The sequence below is a fragment of the Taeniopygia guttata genome, chromosome 2 (assembly GCF_048771995.1).
Source record: "Taeniopygia guttata chromosome 2, bTaeGut7.mat, whole genome shotgun sequence".
Taxonomy (NCBI): domain Eukaryota; kingdom Metazoa; phylum Chordata; class Aves; order Passeriformes; family Estrildidae; genus Taeniopygia; species Taeniopygia guttata.
Window position 1 is genome coordinate 45,674,787 of NC_133026.1, and position 19,101 is coordinate 45,693,887.

The 19,101-nt window shown below is 36.6% G+C and overlaps 1 protein-coding gene across 1 annotated transcript in view; it reads left to right on the plus strand.

Annotated features, from left to right (window-relative positions):
* Positions 1–19,101, plus strand: part of LARS2 (leucyl-tRNA synthetase 2, mitochondrial) — an 81,865-nt gene that overhangs the window by 37,449 nt on the left and 25,315 nt on the right. Inside the window, exons 8-14 of the mRNA XM_002199176.7 lie at positions 1,925–2,032; positions 3,528–3,687; positions 6,832–6,936; positions 9,632–9,747; positions 10,670–10,953; positions 14,039–14,137; positions 16,970–17,107. Of these exons, the coding sequence (XP_002199212.5) occupies positions 1,925–2,032; positions 3,528–3,687; positions 6,832–6,936; positions 9,632–9,747; positions 10,670–10,953; positions 14,039–14,137; positions 16,970–17,107 (1,010 nt within the window). The remainder of the gene's footprint in view (positions 1–1,924; positions 2,033–3,527; positions 3,688–6,831; positions 6,937–9,631; positions 9,748–10,669; positions 10,954–14,038; positions 14,138–16,969; positions 17,108–19,101) is intronic.

A 19,101-nucleotide genomic window follows, 5' to 3' on the forward strand; every position in this document is an offset into this window, starting at 1 on the left:
TGATATAGCATGCTTGCAATTGTGAATTAAAACTTATTGAAGATACAATGTAATAAAAACCTCTCCAAAAACCTAACGTTCTTTTATTTATAATTCATCAATAAATTGGTTTGATTCTTAAAGTTGTTGAAAGCAATAAAAATCCCAAGTGGTAATGTAATATTATGGTTTACAAAGGACATGGCATTTGTTGTATTTTGCGTGACAGATGTACAACAGGACAGTAATTCTAAAAAGTTTTTACAATAACTTCTATGCATCTCACTTTGAAATTAGTTAAGTATGTCATTAAAACACACTACTGTCCATCCTTGCAGGTTGTTAGTAATTACCAAGATAATAAAGAGCTTGCATATTTGATGTTGAGAGTCACAGCCAAAGGAGAAATTATTCAACATGTTGCCTTATTCTTAGATTTTAACTGTAATTGTTCAGCATATTCACCATCTGTCCAAATGACTCATGCCTCTGGCTGTACTTCTGCCAAAGTAAAGATTTTGGACAATCACAGTATTCATAACAAAAATGTGAAGTGTTATGAAGTGAAAAATGAGATGAACTTTAAGCTATCTATCTGTCTTTTCCTTTACATTGTTATAGATGCCATTTATTAAAATCATGCTGTTCAAACTTTTTAGACAAATACCAGTTGACTTGGAACAGACTTTTATGCTTCCATTCAACACATCAGAAAGCACATAAATATATAGATTTATCTCTTGTTGAGTGCAAATATACATAGAAGTTACAAATTGGCTGTTGGACATTATGGGTAGTAAAGGAGACAACACTGAATTTCTTCATTGCTGCGTGGTATAGAACCATTTAGGTTGGAGAAAACCCTTGAGATCCTCAAGTCCAACCATTAAGCCAGCACTGCCAAGTCCATCAGTAAACCCTGTCCCTAAGCACCACGTCTGTGGGTCTTCTAAATACCTCCAGACATGATGACTCAAGCACTTCCCTGGACAGCCTGTTCCAATGTTTGACAACCCTTTCCATGGAGAATTTTTTACTAGTATCCTCCCCTGGTGCAACTTGAGACCATTTTCTCTGGTCCCATAATTTGTTCCCTGAGAGAAGATACTGACCCCTACTTCACTACAGCTTCCTTTTGGGCAGTTGTGGAGAGTGATAAGGTTCTCCCTGAGGCTTCTTTTATCCAGTCTAAACATTCCCAAGTGCATCAGCCACTCCTCATTAAGACTTGCTCTAGACCCGTGACCCCTCTAGACCCAGCTTCATTGCTGGTTACTTTTAAGAATTATATTATTATAATATTATATATAATATGAAGCTTTCTTATTATGATTAGTGTTGTTTTTGCAGGATGATGCAACCTAAAAATGCCCATCAATTTTGCAGCCTGTTGTGCTTGGTAAAATATCAATATGAAATATGAAAAAATAGATAGCTAGAAACTGTCATGCTATTTTAAGACAGAGCTTGAAAATTTTAGGACATGTTAACACCTGTTGTCTGACTTCAATCTCTAGGCTATTGTCTAAAATAAGTAATACAAATGTATTGCAACTAATACAAATGTAGGCTTCATATCTGCAAGCACATCTGTCAAGTCGTGTTCAGCTCAGTAGGTCGCCGAAGTTGCAACCACTGGGAATATTTTCTGTGTTTGTTTTCTTCTAAGTTTTTTCTTCCTGTACCTTAAGGTGTAGTCCATTCAAAAGAAAAGGCCATTTTTACTAACAACAAGGTCTCTGTTGGCAGTGACATACCTCTGGCTTTTACTCTGTTAGTTCTAGTCTCAGAGAGATTAATTTGAGGTAGCAGCAGTATAAAACCACCTCTTCCAATATTTTTACCAGCACCTTACCATTTTCTTGTTAGTTATAATTAAACCCATAGTATTCATTTGTATGCTTACAAAAACTGAATGTCTTCATTCTTTCTTTTATTGCTTAAGGCCATGTTTGATGCTTTATCTGATCTCCCTGAGTGGTATGGTATTAAAGAAATGCAAGCAAATTGGATAGGTGATTGCATTGGGTGCTCTCTTGACTTCTTGCTGAAGGTAAGCCAGAAATTTCATTTGCTACTCTCTTGGTTGGGCTAAGTGCAAGTGTGTGATGGGAATGGATTTCCAGATCTTAAAAGCTTGAAACCTCCTAAAAAAAGATTATTATTATATTCATGCACAGACCAGAACAGATTCCTGGAGAACAGCACTTGAGGGTTGAAGAGATACTCCTGCTATCCTCCTTAGGAAAGGGTTTGTGTGTTCAAGTGGATGCAAATTGGCTGTGTATATTTATGCCAAAATACATGCCAGCTTCCCTGAAACCCAGAATATTTGTGCCAAGTGCACTGTCAAATAGCACTGCAAATGTCAGCTAGGGTCTAGTTGGGCTTTTGTTTTTTTCTGCATGGCACCTTCTCTGTCAGACCCAGGCTGACTTCAGGCAAACTGCTTTGCTGACATTTGTCCATTATTTCACTTACTATATCCCATAATTAAAATAATGGAAACCACACCATTAGGTAGTGATGGAGCTACGGAGAAGTATAGATAGAAAGAAAGGAGAGGAGGGAAAAGGAAACCTGAAAAAAATTATCTACAGAAGAACTTCAGATTTCCCCTTTTTTTGTCAAGAGATGAACAAGGCTCCATGAATATGATAGGGAGAGAAGAGATTCTCTGATCAAATTTTATCCCTTGTACTTCAAAGCTTTATTGTGATTATTTACTCTGGTCTAACATTCTAAAAGTGACTTCTTATTTTAAAGTACTGAATTTTTCATAACTTCAACTTGAGACAAATTAAACCTTTTAAATACCTCTGATTTGCTCCATGCTAAAAGATGCAGTGTTTGTATTTGTATAAATAACTTTGTATTAAAGTTGTTTTTATCAGTTGTTTTGGAAAATTTATATCAATACTTATTACAGAAAAATTTCCTTCCAAAACCCCCATATACTCCACAGTTAGTTGATCTAAGATATAAACCTTGTTGGTAGTTCCAGATGGTAATTCTTAAAAAGTCTTTGAAGTTTACTATTTACATTTTATGTCCAATGGTTCTTGTGCCACCTTTTATTATTTTATTTTTGTACATAATTTGCAGCATCAGAGAAGTATTGTGTTAAGTCATATTGTAGCTGAGAATATCCTAAATTCTCTTCAGATTTCAGAGGCAACATCTTTCTTCAGTTTCTTGGAAGCAAAGCATGCATATGAAAAGTGAATAGAAGGATTCTGGGTGGCTTAGCCAGGGATTGAGTCTATCTCAGCAGCACAGTGCAATATTGCATATGGGATTAGAATTGTATTTTTATAGATATATTTGGATAAACTAAGGAAAGACTGTACAGCAACCTTCTTGAGGCCTAAAAGTAAGCTTTGTCAAGCTTTGATTCTGGAAAATTTCTATAGTGGGAATGTGTCTGGCTTTGGTATTTGGATCTGTGTATTTATGTAGGGTGATGTAGACCCATTAGCTGTATGAAAAGAAAGGGAAATCTATAACCACTGCACTGCCAGTAGGAATTTTTTTCTGCTCTTTTTCAGGTTAATGGCAAAGTAACAGAAGAGAAGCTAGCAGCTTACACCTATACACCTGAAGCCATTTATGGAGCTTCCCATTTATATATCTTACCAACTCACAGACTGCTGCATGGGAATAGCAGTCTCAAGGAAGTCTTTCAGAGGGAGTTCATCCCAGGGAAAGGTGGTATTTTTCCTCATGCTGCAAATTGTTGTAGAAGAGCAACAGTTATAGAGAGGGATCTTGAATGTGCATCAAGCTGAGCAGGAGCTGTTCCTGTTGAGAGCAAGCAGGCCTGTGATTCTGGCTGTGTCACACAGTGTCACATCAGCCTGTCCTGGCTTCACATGTGGCAAGAGCAGCTATGCTACAATTCTTCTTTTTATAATAATTGTAACACTTTGTAGTGTATAAAAGCAATGGGAGAGATTCTTGTTTCCTCATCTACCAGAAATGAATAGTCCAAATTTGACTCTGTCAGCCCATTGGAAAATCTCATGTCTATGTGGTAAATTACCATTAGCACAAAGACAGCAGAACTAATTCTTGCACCAGCAATTATTACTTCCTGTCATAAGAAATCTAAAGAGGTCAATATATCACTAATATTTTTTGTTTATTAAAAATTTTAAATAAAAATAAATTATCTGGTTTTATCACTAATACATAGCAAAGTGGATAACTGATAGTAAAATAATACTCTAGTATTCAGATCCATTGTTAATTCAAGACTCTAATGGAGTCAATTCAGAGTATCCCTATGGCAGTTCATGACTTGCACAGTCAACTGACAATGCTTTAATTATTGTTAACTGCTTTCCTGAAGTCTCCAACCACCAGTTCTGCTTGTATTTAGCTTCCATGGTCTAGTATTTTTTTATTGTTTGGAAAACCTGGAAATGAGAATATTATATACATATATATATATATAAAATATTTTTTGTTTCTACTTCAGACTGGTGTTTAATATTTTCTTTTTCCCTTACTGGTAAAGATCAGACTTCATTGTCTGTGTAACATCTGATTTCAACAGCATCATGTGGGAAATTGTGTTGGTTGTACAGAACCTGCTTTTTTAAGTACTTCATTTCTACCTTAAAAAAGTTTGCTTGCTAGTAGAAAGAAACATGGAGCCTGACTGTGTTGAGTATATAAAGCCTTTGTCTAACAGGTGAGAAAAGCTTGGAGAATTTTGGAGAACAAATCTGCAGTTCTTGCAGCTGAACCAAATCAAAGCACTAACTGCACAAACACAAGTTGATGCATGTGCCTGTGCCTTTGTTGGATCTTGTGCTTTAAGCCAAACCACAAAAGTGCAAAATTTGCTTTTAATAAGGATAATGGTATATTTTAATTTTGGTTTTTAAGTGGAAATACTTGCAAAAGCTTTTTTTGTGTGTCTGTTAACAATTAGCTTATAGCTTTTGGCTGAGTTAAATTAAGAAACTCTGAGTTGAAAAAGTGACAGCCAAAAGTCCTCAAAACAGAGGCACAATTTCACATAACTCTGCTATTGTATACTCCTGCTGCTTGTGAATATACTTACAGACATTCTTCAGTTGAAATTAGCAGAGTGGCATTTTACATATGAAAGGCCAACAATGGCATTTAAATAAAAATAAATTTTGGGTGGCCTTATATAGGCCTTATTTTCACATTAACCAAGACTTTTTTTTTAAAAATTCCTCAGTAACACTGACAATTTAGTTAAATGTAATTGTTTTCTTTTCAATGGGCATAGTCTTGCAATTCCTTTTCTTCACTGTGTTCTCTTTTAAATAATTAGGAGGGTATGTTTTTATATTTTCTAGGAGGGAAAAGAAAGTTATTGTATAGCAAAACCCTTAGTCCTGAAGTACATGTCTGTATTTTAGGCTACTGTTATTCAAATAGATGGAACAACCAGTTGTCAAACATTCAATTATTTTTTGCCTGGAAAAATGTATGTTAATTTAGAACCTGGTAAGTCTAATGGTTTTGACAGCAGGAGGTGCCTGAGATAAAGATTTGACCTTTACGTTGTTCTTTATCTCATTATAATACTCTGCATACATTGTCTTACACTTGTATCTGTACCACTCTCTCTTTTCTTTTATGATGATAATGATTTGAGCAAATGAGCACAGGAAAGAGCACCTTCATAAACTGCAGTTATTATTTTGGGTTCCAGCATAAAATGAAAATTATTGCTGGGTGGAAGAGAGAAGTTATTTTTAAAAGCAGTGTCCTGCCCACTCAGCTTCCGGCTCATGATGCATTTTGGTTAGTTGCTTTTAAAAAATTAAATTGTCCCTTTTGTACTTTTTTTAAACAGAGGAAAGCTGCATGTGGTGCTTTGAATGTGGAAATTTTCTTTATAATAGGAATACCTCAGACACGTAAAATTTGGAAAAGTAGTAATCAGAAATAAATAAATGTATCATTTGTGTTAAAAAGCGTGATGAGCTATAACAGCCCTTTTCTCAAAATTGCTGTTACTTTACTTCAAGCAGATTTTATGCATTGCAATACAAGCCTTCGTAGCCTCGGTTTAGCTATGAAGAAAGGTGAAAGGAAGCTCTTAGCAGCCCATATTTTAATGATTGTAATTATCATCAGTTTAAAGGCACTGAAAAAGTTAGAAATAGGCCCAATTTGAGATCTGGGATTCAAATCCTTAAAATATGGAGTATTCAGATTTGAATCTCTTCTTGCTGAGCCGCCCAATCTGAACATTTTAAATCAATTTCAGTTTATTAGTTCTCACCCTTAATTCTCTCCTCTCCTATCTCCCCTTGCTTGTGACATTGGGTTCCTCATCTCTAATATGAATATGAATATCCTGTTTAGAAATGAGTAGGTTACTTAAGTGGCTTTTTAACACAGGTTTGAAAAAAAGATTTCACATGCTTTGTAGTTCTTCTGTAAGAAATTAAATCATAAGGATATATGCTCCCCTGCAGTTTTATCTGATTTTTGGTGGGATTTTGTAGCATTGTATGCTAGTACATAAATCAGGGCATGCCAAAACCAATTATTGCAACTTTGCAGCAGCCCGTATTTTGATCAAAGACTATTTTTTTTGTTATAATCAAATCATACTCTGTTTTTATAAGGTGTTTTTTATAAGTATGTTTTCTAATCATGAAAAATTTATCAATCTTACTGAGCATTTTAATACATCTGAGCTGTTTTGAAATGTGAATAGGTTTGTCTCTTTCTTTATTAAAGAAAACTGTTACCTAAAATTCATGTAAGCTTAAGATAAACTGCATTTTAATGGTAAATGATGTTCCTAGCATATTTTCTGTTATGTTTTACTTACTATATCATTACATTTGTTTTCAGACTTGCTTACTTCAGTGACAGCTGTGAATTTGCTTACCAATCAGGAGATTCCTGTAGTCATCTCAGCAAAAACCAATTTTGATAATTATCTTGATACTAAAATAGGTATGTGACATTAGATATTTAAGTGGAATAATATGGTTTTCAGTTGCTGTGTTGGAGCACAAGATACTGTTGTAGTAAATATTTGAACGCAGAACCTCTCTCTCCTGGATTTTGGATTTCTGATCTCCATTAGGGAAGAAGGAAAGGAAAAGGAGCTATGTGGAATCTATGTGGGTGCAGAGGTTTACAGGATGATAATTTTCAATGAAAGTATTATAAAATCAGTGCATTTAATGAGCTACGTTTGAGGATCTGCATATCTTAAGAAAATTGGTTGCCTACAATGTATGTGATTGGCTATCGCTCACCATCTTTAATCAAAACAGAACTGTACCATTTCTTGACAAACAACCCTAACTTTTGGCCTTTTGTTTATGTCTTAAGTTTACATAAATTATGTATATCCTAATAGAGAAATGCTTCAGGTGGTAAATGTACAGAACTTCCAACTTTGACTTTTATCTAGTCATACTTGTTTTGAGGCCAGTAAAATAGTTCAGGATTGGTAATAATTTTTTTTCAGGTAGTCTTGGACAGTTATTTTAGATCCTTTATCTCTCAAAGTAGCATTTAAGGCACCTGATTTAGAGTTGAGGATCAATAAGTGGAGGGGGAGGGTGTTGCTAGAAGGATGCTGAATCACCTGCAGTGAGCTTCTGTTCTCAGAGTTGTCCAATGAATCTGCCTGTCTTACTCCTTTCCTGGACATGGAGCCTGGTCCCAAAACTGGGCGGCTAAGTACATACTGTTAGATAATATGATTGCCCTAGTAAGTCAAAGTAGAAATTATACTAAATCTTAAAAACCGTATCTGTTTTAATTTGCACCCACCAAGCTCTTGGTTTACTGTTGTGCTTTGATGTGGTCTTTGCTGCATTGAGAAGGCAATGTTCAGTGCCAGTCCTAATGGGAAATAGTTATGTCTTCTTCCCTTTCTCCAGTGCATTCCTTATCCCTTAACTCCTGTTGTTGCCTCCCTGATGCTGATACTTCTTTACTCTCCTGGGGCAGCTACTTTCACTGCTGCCAATATTGGCTATTTTTGCACAACTGGACTGAATTTAACCAGCTGACTGTGCAAAAATGTCTTGGATGACCCTCATAGAGATGATGGAAATTATCCGTTTGGGCTGTATACTTTGCTTATAACATTCTCACATCTTGCACTTTAGATTTGAATCTGGTTTTGAGAAACAAAGGTTTCCCTCATATAGGAGAAGCCAAATAATTGAGATACCTAATCTTATTTTTCTTTAAAATCTTCTAGTTTGCTGGCAAGTACCTTGGCCTTATGTCTGCTGGAAACAGCCCAGCTCTTCATGGGAAGCTGTGGGTACCAGCTGTTGAGCTTTGCCAGTGTACATTAATAGCATCATCTTTTCGAAAAGAAGCAGACCAAAAAGTGGGACCTGCTTTTTTGCCTTTTGTAGAGCATATTGTGAAGTCACCTGTTGCAGACTGCAGGGCTCTCTGACAAATTAAGATACAAACATTTTTCTTGAAATGGCAAGAGTGTACATCTGCTGGAAAGATAAAATAGCAATTTTGTGTTTTTCTAGTTAAGGAGTTACTTGTCACAGGGGAGTTTTGTTTGATTTTCTTTAGTAATCTGCTTCCAAACTTCCACATACTGGCAGAGTTAAAGTATAGCTGGCATTTCACTGCCTAAACTAAGATGATTGTTAAGCTGGTTTAGTTAATAATTCCAATGTACTCAGCAAATATTTTGAGAACTTCTGTGTGTAGTTTTCACCAGCTTAATGCTGCCATTATCTTGTTGGAATAAGTTTCTTTGTCTTTCAAAGATGACAGTAATTGCAAGATTTCAAATTATTAATTAAATTATCATTGAAGGGGAAAAATATGCAGAAGTATGTATCTCTGTAAATAACAAATCTGTCAGTATCCTAATATTATTTCAGAATACATGTGATAATAAAGCAAGCTAAAAAATTTCATAACTCACTGTGAAACCCTCCAGAGCAGAATTAAAATGCATGACTGTCCCAAATAATAAAATGCAGAGGGAAAGAGAACTTTGGGAGCTTTAAATAGTGTGAGTTGTGTAACTCATATGAATAGCTGTAGGATGTGTTCTCACTAGTTATAGTCTGAATAGCAAACTGATGTTATTTTAATAGTTTCCCTGAGTTTATAAACAAATCATGTCTTTCACAGTAAGTTAAAGGGATAGTAATGTTTGAGACGGTTGCGTTATGGTGAAATTAGATTAATTCTAATTCTAATTCTAATGATATTCAATTATTTCATAATTCTATGAAATTAGAGATAAATTGATATTGAAACAGGAAGACTGCTTTTTGTTGAGTCTTTGATTATCATATTAGCAAATAGAATTAAAGTTTTTATTGTTTAAATATATTATATTTAGATAATATGGTTATATTGAAAATTTTATCATTCTGTCCAAATTTTATGGCTTTATTTTTAGTTTTTTTCAGAACCATCAAATTTTCAAACTTTTCTGAAAGAAGGACAGGGCATTAATGAAAGTTTGAATTACAGAGGAACTGAGAAATTACTAAGTTGCAATTATTACTGTTTGAATTTTACTGCTTAAAGAATACAAAAACATTTTAACTATTCTTAAACCATTTTCTTTAACTCTTTTGGGAAGTGTAAGTCATTATAAAGAGAGTGCCATAGAAATGAAATGGTTTTTCATCCCTTCTAGGAATTCCTAGTACTAGTGCAGAAGATGCTGCAGTAGCCAAGAATCTGGGCATTTCTTTCACCGAAGTCATTGAGACATTGCCAAATGGTTTGGAGAAGGTCGTTAATTCTGCAGAGGTGGGTATACAAGTATGGTTTTCTTTTCAGTAATAATGCAAACTAAATCTCTTTTCTCAAGATTGTCAAATACTTTGTATGATTAAAGGGATTTTTTTCTTTTTAATCAAGCCAAACTTATGCTGCCAAATTTCTGGGGATAATTTAATGATGAAATATGTTGGCCCTACTGTAGGAATAAAATACGTTTTTTCCTTTTGTACCTGAGAGGAAGGTTGAACTTTCCTCTGTATTGGTTTCAGTTCTATAATGGAAACTGAATAATTTAACCTGTGTTAAAAGTTGATTCTTATTTCATAACCTCGATAGAATTTTAACCTAAACATGAATATACTAATCCTTCTTCCACAAATTCATTGAAATGTGGCTTCAGCCTTTGTGGTATCATGGATGCCTCAAGAGACACAGGAATCTTATCTATAGGTATAGCTCTTGAAAATATGTGTTTTAATAGCAGACATATTAATTCCAAGGTAGGGTCTAAGTGGTTAAAATTGATGTGAAAGCAAGAATAGTAAAACCTGAAATGAGCACAGGAAAAGGAAAGCAGTTTTCATTTGCATTTCCTCAGTCTCTACCTTATCTTGTGACAGAATTTTGAAAGTTTTGGCGTACAGCAACTGGTAAAGATACCAGCAGTAAACGCAACTATCTGCCACTAATGGCTGAAGGGTCTACAGGACTCTCTCAGCCTTCTTCTATTCAGACCATCAAGAACATAATCCTTTAAGCAAGAAGGTTCAAATGAGCAGCTGGTATGTGAACAGTCTCTTGGATAGCAGGATGTTAACCAGCAGTAAGAGAGAAATTATTATTTTATTTGACTCTCTCTTGGTTTTGTTTGTTCTTACGCTTTTACTGACAGCAACTATAAATTTTTCTTTCTTTTTCCACATCTCTTTTCTTTTTTTTTTTCAATCAGATCACCGGCATGACTCGGCAGGAGGCTTTAAAAGCTGTTACTGAACAGGCCAAAAATAAAAGAATAGGTGGAGATCTAACGAGTGACAAATTGAGAGACTGGTTAATATCTCGGCAGCGCTACTGGGGAACGCCCATTCCAATCATTCACTGCCGCGCGTGCGGCGCTGTCCCCGTGCCCTACGAGGACTTACCTGTGGTGCTGCCCAGTGTGACCACGTTCACAGGAAAGGGAGCCTCGCCTTTGGAAAGCGCCCCAGAATGGGTGAACTGTTCCTGTCCAAGGTAAGTCAGTGCTGTATTTGCCGCAGCCTGGGAGAGATCGCTTTGCACCTGCCTGTTTCTTGTGCGCTTTCCCAAAGTGTTGGCAAGTGACTGCTCTGAGACTCCAAAATTATAATTCGTTTGACCCAGCACAGGGATTTTTTTCTTATACACTCTGTAAAACTCCTTTTTTTTTTTGTAGCGCTCCATGCCTACTGCTCTTTTTTCATCAACAAGCTGAAACAAAACTCACTGGTTTTAAGTTAGAGGAGAGCGAAAAAAGAAAAGCAGAATAATTTTCTCAACTTTCCATTTCTTAACAGTATTTATCACTTCATTTATTACAGTTATTTAATTGTCTTTCATCAGTGTTCATATAAAGCTTATAATGATTACTGAATTCGTCCTCTTGTTAAGGAAACTAACATTGCATTTATTTTCTCGCAATAGTCAACAATAAAGTGTTCCCTCAGCTATATAAATATTTATCATAAAGCTGTACTTTACAGATAGCATCTAATTCAGATTTGAAAGTAAATGCATCCCGTCATCACTGTAATCTTTATTGTTTGTAGTCCATCTGTTCAAGAAATAAAATTTCTAAATAATGTAGTGAGAGATGTGTTATAAAAATCAGTTGAGAAATCTTGAGGACTGCATAGATATTCTGTACACTGAAGTTTGCCTATAGGTTCTGTGGGAGGAACTGGTAGAGCATAAAGTATCCCAGAGAAGTCTTTCATCAGCAGTGCAATGCATTGCTGCTCCTAGCAGTCTGACCAAATTAATGGGAAGCATGTTGTCAGGCTCCCAGGCAGGGAAATCAGACATATAAATGGCTATAGGGCTCTCACTGATAATTCAGCAGATTCATAGCATCTAAATTATTTTAATATTAGCAGTTCCATGGTTCTCTGGAAACATGTATTTTAAACTTTGTTGATAACATGTAATTTTTTGTAAAACAGACCTTTACTCCCATGTTTCTGCATAGAAAATTTCCTCTCAGATGTGCCTATTAAAATTGCACATAGTAGAGTATTTTAAAGTGTGACCTTTGCAGCAGAGCCTTACTGAATAAGATCTGCAGGTTGCCTTGGTCTACAATTCTAATTTCAATTGAAAAATTTTCCTATTGTGACTGAAAGTCACTGTGTGCACTCTTGTCTTCCCCCACAACCTTAGTTAAAAATTATTTTGTTGTTTACCAGGCAATAACATACTTTTGATGTATAGGAAATCCTTATGGTTTCTGAATAGTTATTGTGGCTGCTCTGTATAGAAGTTAATCAAAGGCATTTGTTTAGTCAGAAATAAAGTCTCACAGGATTAGTTTCTTAGCCTAAAATATAGTAGAATTAACTTTTTTAATTCTCATCTTTATTTGTCTTCCTAATTTTCACCTTTTTGACAGCTATCATCAGTATGGCTCATCCATGTCTGCTACAGTTTCAAATCATTTGAGCTATTACTTCTGTCTGCAGTCATCCTTGCTTTTACTTGCTCCAAGAAGTGACATCATCCCTTCCCTTAGTTCTTCTCCGCAGTAATAGGGGTTTTTATTAGTTTCATTTAATATCTAGAATTAATAAGGAAAGCCAGATGGAAAGATACAAAAGTCTGAGTATTTGGGTGACAATAATGTTAACAATCATAAATGGGAGAAGATGCCCAAGTTATTCTTTGTTATACAAGTCCCGGTAATTGTGTTAGTCGTCTGAAGATTGTCTAATAAGATTACAGTATTGTGCCTGTAATCACAATATTGATATAAATTGTATAAACTCTGAAAGATGCCCGTGCTGTCTCTGTGTTAGTGAGCCATGTCCATTTAGAGCACAGAGGCATGAAGCATAATTACATGAAGCAGATGTAATTAGGGTTCAATGACTGTAAAGTATTCTTACTTTTGACAGAAAAGCCATTCTTTTACATTGGCCGAGTCTTTGTTTATATGTACAATTCTAAAAAATTATCTTTCTACACTAAAAAGTGGTTAGAAGTAAAATTCCTTTATTACATTGTTCTCATTGGAAGAAAAACTTGCATGTAGAGAAGGACCAGGTACCGAGACAGAATGAAGGAAAATGTTAAATGGTGATGCTCTTGTAAGCTTGCCTTGATAAGCCACACTGAAGTATCAGGCAGACAAGCAGAGATACATGTTGCAGCTCACTCATTAGGACTGAGCAGAGACTAAATATGCAGTTAGTAAATATGAAATAGCCAGTCCACGTTCATTATGTATACTTACTACTACTGTATGCATGCATTTAAACACATAACTGTGTGCATTTCTTACATATAATCAGTGTCATTTATGTACATGAGTGTCACAGATTACAAAGTTTCATTGACTTTAGAATAATCCTATTGTTTTAATAGTAAGAGTTTTAAGAGGGATCATTTACAACAAATGGAAGTTTATTAAATGTGATTATTGGCTCCTACAAACTACAAATATTCAAGGAGAAATTAACAGAAGGTAACCTGAGCTCCTAAAATCTATTTTGAAACTGTTCCTTAGGGCCACCAATATAATTACAAGCAAAAATCAATTTGCTGTAATCACAAATTAAAATTGTGCTACAAGGTCTAGAAGAGATTTGATGTCAGTGAAAGCTGAAATTAAACTAAGTTAATTTTTTCTAGAGATAATAAATGGAATCTGCAAAGACCATTTTGTACAGACAATCAGTGAGAGACAACCACCTGACCTTTCTGCTAAATCTGCTGGTACCTAACGAGTGTGATCTATATTCAGTACCCATTAACTTTATGGCAAAGTATGCTTGTCTGTGCTTTTTAGCTTTTAAAATGGCAATTCTAAAAAATTCCAGGATTGAGAGGGCTGTCCAGTGCAGTGCCATCTTCAGCTGATGCTGGATGTGATGGCTGCTCAGGCTTCTTTGGCTTTCTTTTGCTATGTTTTAGGAGGGAGAGGGGGAAAGTCAGTCATGTTACTGTTGTTGGTCTTTTTCCAAACATGTCACTCTTCAGACTGCTCAATTTTCAATCTAAATGTCTTTGTGGCCACTCTGTCCATTTTAGGGTTTTTTCAGGCTTGTCACTTGTCTAAAAAAAGCTTTTCTCCCCTCTTGCTCAGGTGCAAGGCAGCAGCACGACGAGAAGTCGATACCATGGATACATTTGTTGATTCTGCTTGGTACTACCTGAGGTACACTGACCCTCACAACACTGACAGGTGAGGGCTGCAGGCACAGGGCCACTGGGGGAAAGCCTGCTACACAGAGCAGAAGAGAACAAAGAGACCACACACTCAGGTGCTTCCAGCTTCTAGCTGCAGTCTACTGGCACTGTAAATCCCTGCACTGCCCTCATTATGTGCCTGCCCTTTGGGCCTGAGCGCAGCAGAGGGTAGGTGGTGTGGTTTAACCCCTGCTAGCATTTAAGTACCACACACATCATGTGGGCTGGGAACGACAATTAGGAGGAGGAAGAAATTAAAAATCATGGCTTGCATAATAACAGTTAAATAACTGAAACAAAGTATAATAATAATAATTATAATAAAAAGGAGAAGGAGAAAGAGAGTGAGAAAACCTGGGAAAAATAAGTGATGCACTGTATAATTGCTCACCATCTGCTGACCACTGCCCAGCCTATCCCTTAGCAGAGATTGGCGTCTCCCAGCCAACTCCCCCAGTTTATATACTGGGCATGACTATGGTATGGAATATCCCTTTGGCTAGTCTGGGTCAGCCTTCCTGGGCATGCTTCCTCCCAGCTTCTTTGTACACGTGCTCTCTGGCAGAGCATGAGAGACCAAGAAGTCCTTGGTTTATGGTACACACGGCTCAGCAACAACCGTAACATCTGTGTGTTGTCAACATTATTCTCATACTGAATTTAAAGCACAGCACTATACCAGTTACTCGGAAGAAAAAGAACTCTATCGCAGGCAAAACCAGGACAATATATGGAGCTGGTCTAAAACTGTGTTATTTGTTGACTCCTATGTCAGGAGATAGAGATCTGACCAGCTCCAGAAGAGCAGGATGTGTAAACACAACTATGTAAGCACAGGAACTATAGGGCAAAGAGCAGAAATTTGCATGAACAGAAATTATAGGGCAGGACACAGAGAAAATGTTCAGCTGAGGAGCTGAAGTCCTTAGTGGAGGGTGCCATGAGGAATGACACAGCCTGCTATGACTCTGAGACTGGTAAATTGCATGGAGTGTACCTTCCCTGGCAATTCACTGAGTAATTCAGTGTGTGGCCAGGCAGTGCTGTTCCACTGCTAAGAAGAGGAATAGTCCAGTGTAACATCCAGCTGCCAAACCTGGCACCTTTGCTTATCTCCTTTTAAATTCTGGTGACTCTTGCCATTTTCTTGTGTGCAGACCTCAAGTGAAGAGGCATCACAGCAATCTCCTGCTGTGTCAGCACTTCCACTACATGCATAATTAATGAAAGGAGATTTTTCATGTGCTGTGGAATAGTGTCTGCAGCATGGAGAGTGTGGGAAAACAGATGTAGTTATTTAGCTGTTTTTCTGCTTCATAGACTGCCTGTAGTAGTGCTGCTTGATAACATTTTTTTTCCCAAAGAGGAATTAGTGCAACATCCCTACTATGTAGTCTGAGGAAGATAGGAAGAATCATATTTTAAAACATTGATACCACATAATGGGTTGTTTGGGCATGTATTTCTTTATTTATTGTGCAGAGAAGTGTCTAGGAATATACTACATATACTCAGTGAATTAATAGTGCTGGGCTGATTTTTTTTTTTGTATTGGCAGCACTAGTTTGGTTAAACTACAAAAAAATCTTCTGCAATCTCTTTTATTTCATGCCAGCTTTAATTATTTTCTAGTGATAGCATGAATATATTACTGCTATTACTGAGTGAGGCAGATTGCTTCCTCTCCATTACAGTTTGAAGTATTTTTTGTGTGTGGGCAAGTGGGACTTTTCCAGAAGTTGAAGAATAAATAGTCAGATGTAACATCCAACTGTCACAGTAACAGCTTAGTGGAGTCTAATCTGTTTTACACTGAAATGAGAGCATTTATATGGACTTCTGCACTAAATTGCTGCCTGCATTTGATTCATTTAGTTAGTTTTTTAAACTAAGCTATGCATATGTAAACCCTTAATTTCCATAAACCTTATTTCACTGGTCTACAGTTCAGGAGAATTACTCTGTTGATTCTGGAACCCTATGAACTAGTTAGATTTGATTTGTTCCACTGAAGACATGAATTCCAGATACATTATTTGCTTCTGGGCTCATCTATGAGGAAGGAAGTGTCACTGTAATAAATATTACAGGTGGAATAATCACGCAGACAGACAAAACAAGTAAATTTATTAGCGCAGGAGCTTGAAGCCTACATTATAGAAAAACTTCTGTACAACTGGTATTTTGTGGGCCCACTACAGGAGACATGGAGATATGTAACGAAGCAGTAAGCAATGCTGGGAAACCATTCAGGTGACCTCCAACGATATAGTAAATATGCTGTAAATGGCAAATTTACTGTCATTTCATCGAGCATCCTTCAGCTGGAGTGCTGTGGCCATCTCACTCTACAGAGGGTTCTGCAGCCTTAAACTGCATCATTGCCCCCTAATGGCAACAATGAAAACCATCAATTTAAAACAAATCAACTGGCTTTAAGTGGTCATGTCTTTTGTCTTTCGTTGTAATATATTTGTATATAAAGTTTGCTAAATACTAAAAAATTTAAAGCTGGCCACAGGGTATTTACAAAAAAAATAATATAAATAGCAGTCAAGTGTTTTCATTGCTTCGTCAGATAATTGCTTGCCTGAAATATAAGAAAATAATCTTTTTGTGGATCTACATCTCAGAGGAAATTAAATTTTTGTCTATAATAAGCATTTTACTTAAAGAAATTAAAAGATCTGGTAGCAAACTGAAAGTTTCATTACACATGTATTGCTCTCAGTAAACAGTGTTGTCCAGTTAAGGACGATCAGATACTTTAGTAGTGCTGATCTTTCTTTTCAACACTGGATTTTTTCCTATAATTGTGTTTTTTCAGGCCCTTTAATAGTGACTTAGCAGACTACTGGATGCCCGTGGATTTGTACATCGGAGGAAAGGAGCATGCAGTCATGCACTTATTCTATGCAAGGTTCTTCAGCCATTTTTGCCATGATCTAAAGATGACAAAACACAAGTAAGCCTTATATATTTCTATTAAAATCTTTCTTATTTCATTTGACTTGCAAGAGTATTAATGGACATTGTTGTGACGGTGGAACATTACATTGAATAAGCCTGGATTTTCCTGCTTTGTGAGTACTTGGTTTCTCACAGTGAGTTGCACTTCCTGTATGTGTTCATACAAACGTTTTTATTGCATGAGTATTAACTGGCTCAGAGCAAGTGATAAAGTGCTGCTGTAGGTTTCCAGCCTGCAAAAGCATGCACAAACTAGTAACCTCAGGCATTCTGTGTAGTGCTATTATTTCAAATTAGGTAACTTCCTACCAGTAATAGCATTAATTTCAGTGGAACCGTGCATATGTAAAAAACAAAGCAGTCTTATAAGTCACTGTATAATTGGAGCTGAGCAGTACAAAACACTTCTTGATAGGCAAAAGCAATATATTAATCTCATGTCAATTTATTTTTTTATTTAATTAATTTTATATAATTACTTTTAATTATTCTTGTTGATGCTGCTGCTATAGCCTAATTCACTGTTCTCTGTTTTGGTTAGAGGTAAAGTTTAATGGAAGAAGGTGAGTCATCTATTGTTCTGTTCTTTGTCCTCTTAGATAGGTTCTGAGCTTGACATCCCCATTTCCACAGAAATTCAGCTCTTTTGTGCCCTAAAATGCCATCCTTAGCTTGGAGACTACTTGTGGCAGAGCAATGAAGCTCTGGCCCATGCTCTGTCCTATTTTTGATGAAAATAATCAGTGTGTTTTCATAACTCATTCTTGGCTGTGCAACAGTTTGTAGTGAAAGCTGTGTTTGAAATATTGGATGTACATGATTTGTGTACCTGTGTTTCAGTTTGTTGTCTGCAGCTTGTGTAGCTGCAGCAGGAAGGCTGTTTCTTCGCGCTCAGAGTGAACCTTTCTAAGCAGACCCCTCCTCTCAAGAGGTGCTATGCCTTCAAGCAAAGAGTTTTAAAGCTTTCCCTTGCAAGCAATTTTAGGCTTATTAATTCTACAAAAGGTTTTACAATCCTAATCCATCAGCCATCTAGTGGAGCTATAACACAGCAGCAAAATGTTCTTTTGCTAGTCAAATTTTTCAGCCTTCCAAAATTACATTAACAACATTAGTGGCTGAAGTATTGTCAATATAAAATGAGATCACAGGGCAGGGGAGATTTTCTTGCAAAGTAAGTGGTTTGCTTTGGTGTGCTAGAAAAAAGGGATGGAAAGAGGCCAGCTGGACTAAAAAGGGACCTCCTGTGTGACCTTAAGAAGACCAAAATAAGGAAATTGGAAGTAAGGATGGGCTACCCTTGGAGGAATGTAGAAGCCTTTACTAGATAGGCAGTGTGGATTATGGAAAGGTCATAGCCCATCAGATATTGAAACCAATGAAGAATGTGAATGTAGTTAGAAGAGCTTGTGGACATATATTGAAAAGAGAAGCAAGGAAGACATTGGCCGGATGCAAAATCCAGCAAAGAGCCTAAGTAGAAAAGAAGGTCTTTGCCTTGGCCTTTGCTGTCAAGGTCTGTTCTTAGTAGGAAAGTTTGAAGTCAAGAGATACTGCCCATTGTAGAGAAGGATTGAGTTAGGGTTCACTTAAGTAAACAAGACACATACAAGTTCCAGGTGCAAAAGGCAAGGTGACTGGAGCAGTCACCATGGATTTACCATGAAGAAATTATGCCCAACTTAATCTGCTTTCCTGCTGTGATGATGTGATTCCATCTGGATGAGGAGAGAGCTGTGCATATATGATGCATATGATTTACCATGACTTCACCGGAACATCTGGGGCTGTGCCATCTGTGTGGGGAGGATTACAACAGAGAATGGCTTAGGGGTCCTGATGAACACCAAGTTAGAGGTGGGTCAGCAGCTGGCATGACATTATACTCCACTAGCAAAACCATGCCCAGCTTTGGTTATCTTTGCTCATCATTTAGGAGCAACTAGAATACTGTGTCTAGTTTTGAGGCTGTCACCCCAGTGTGAGGTA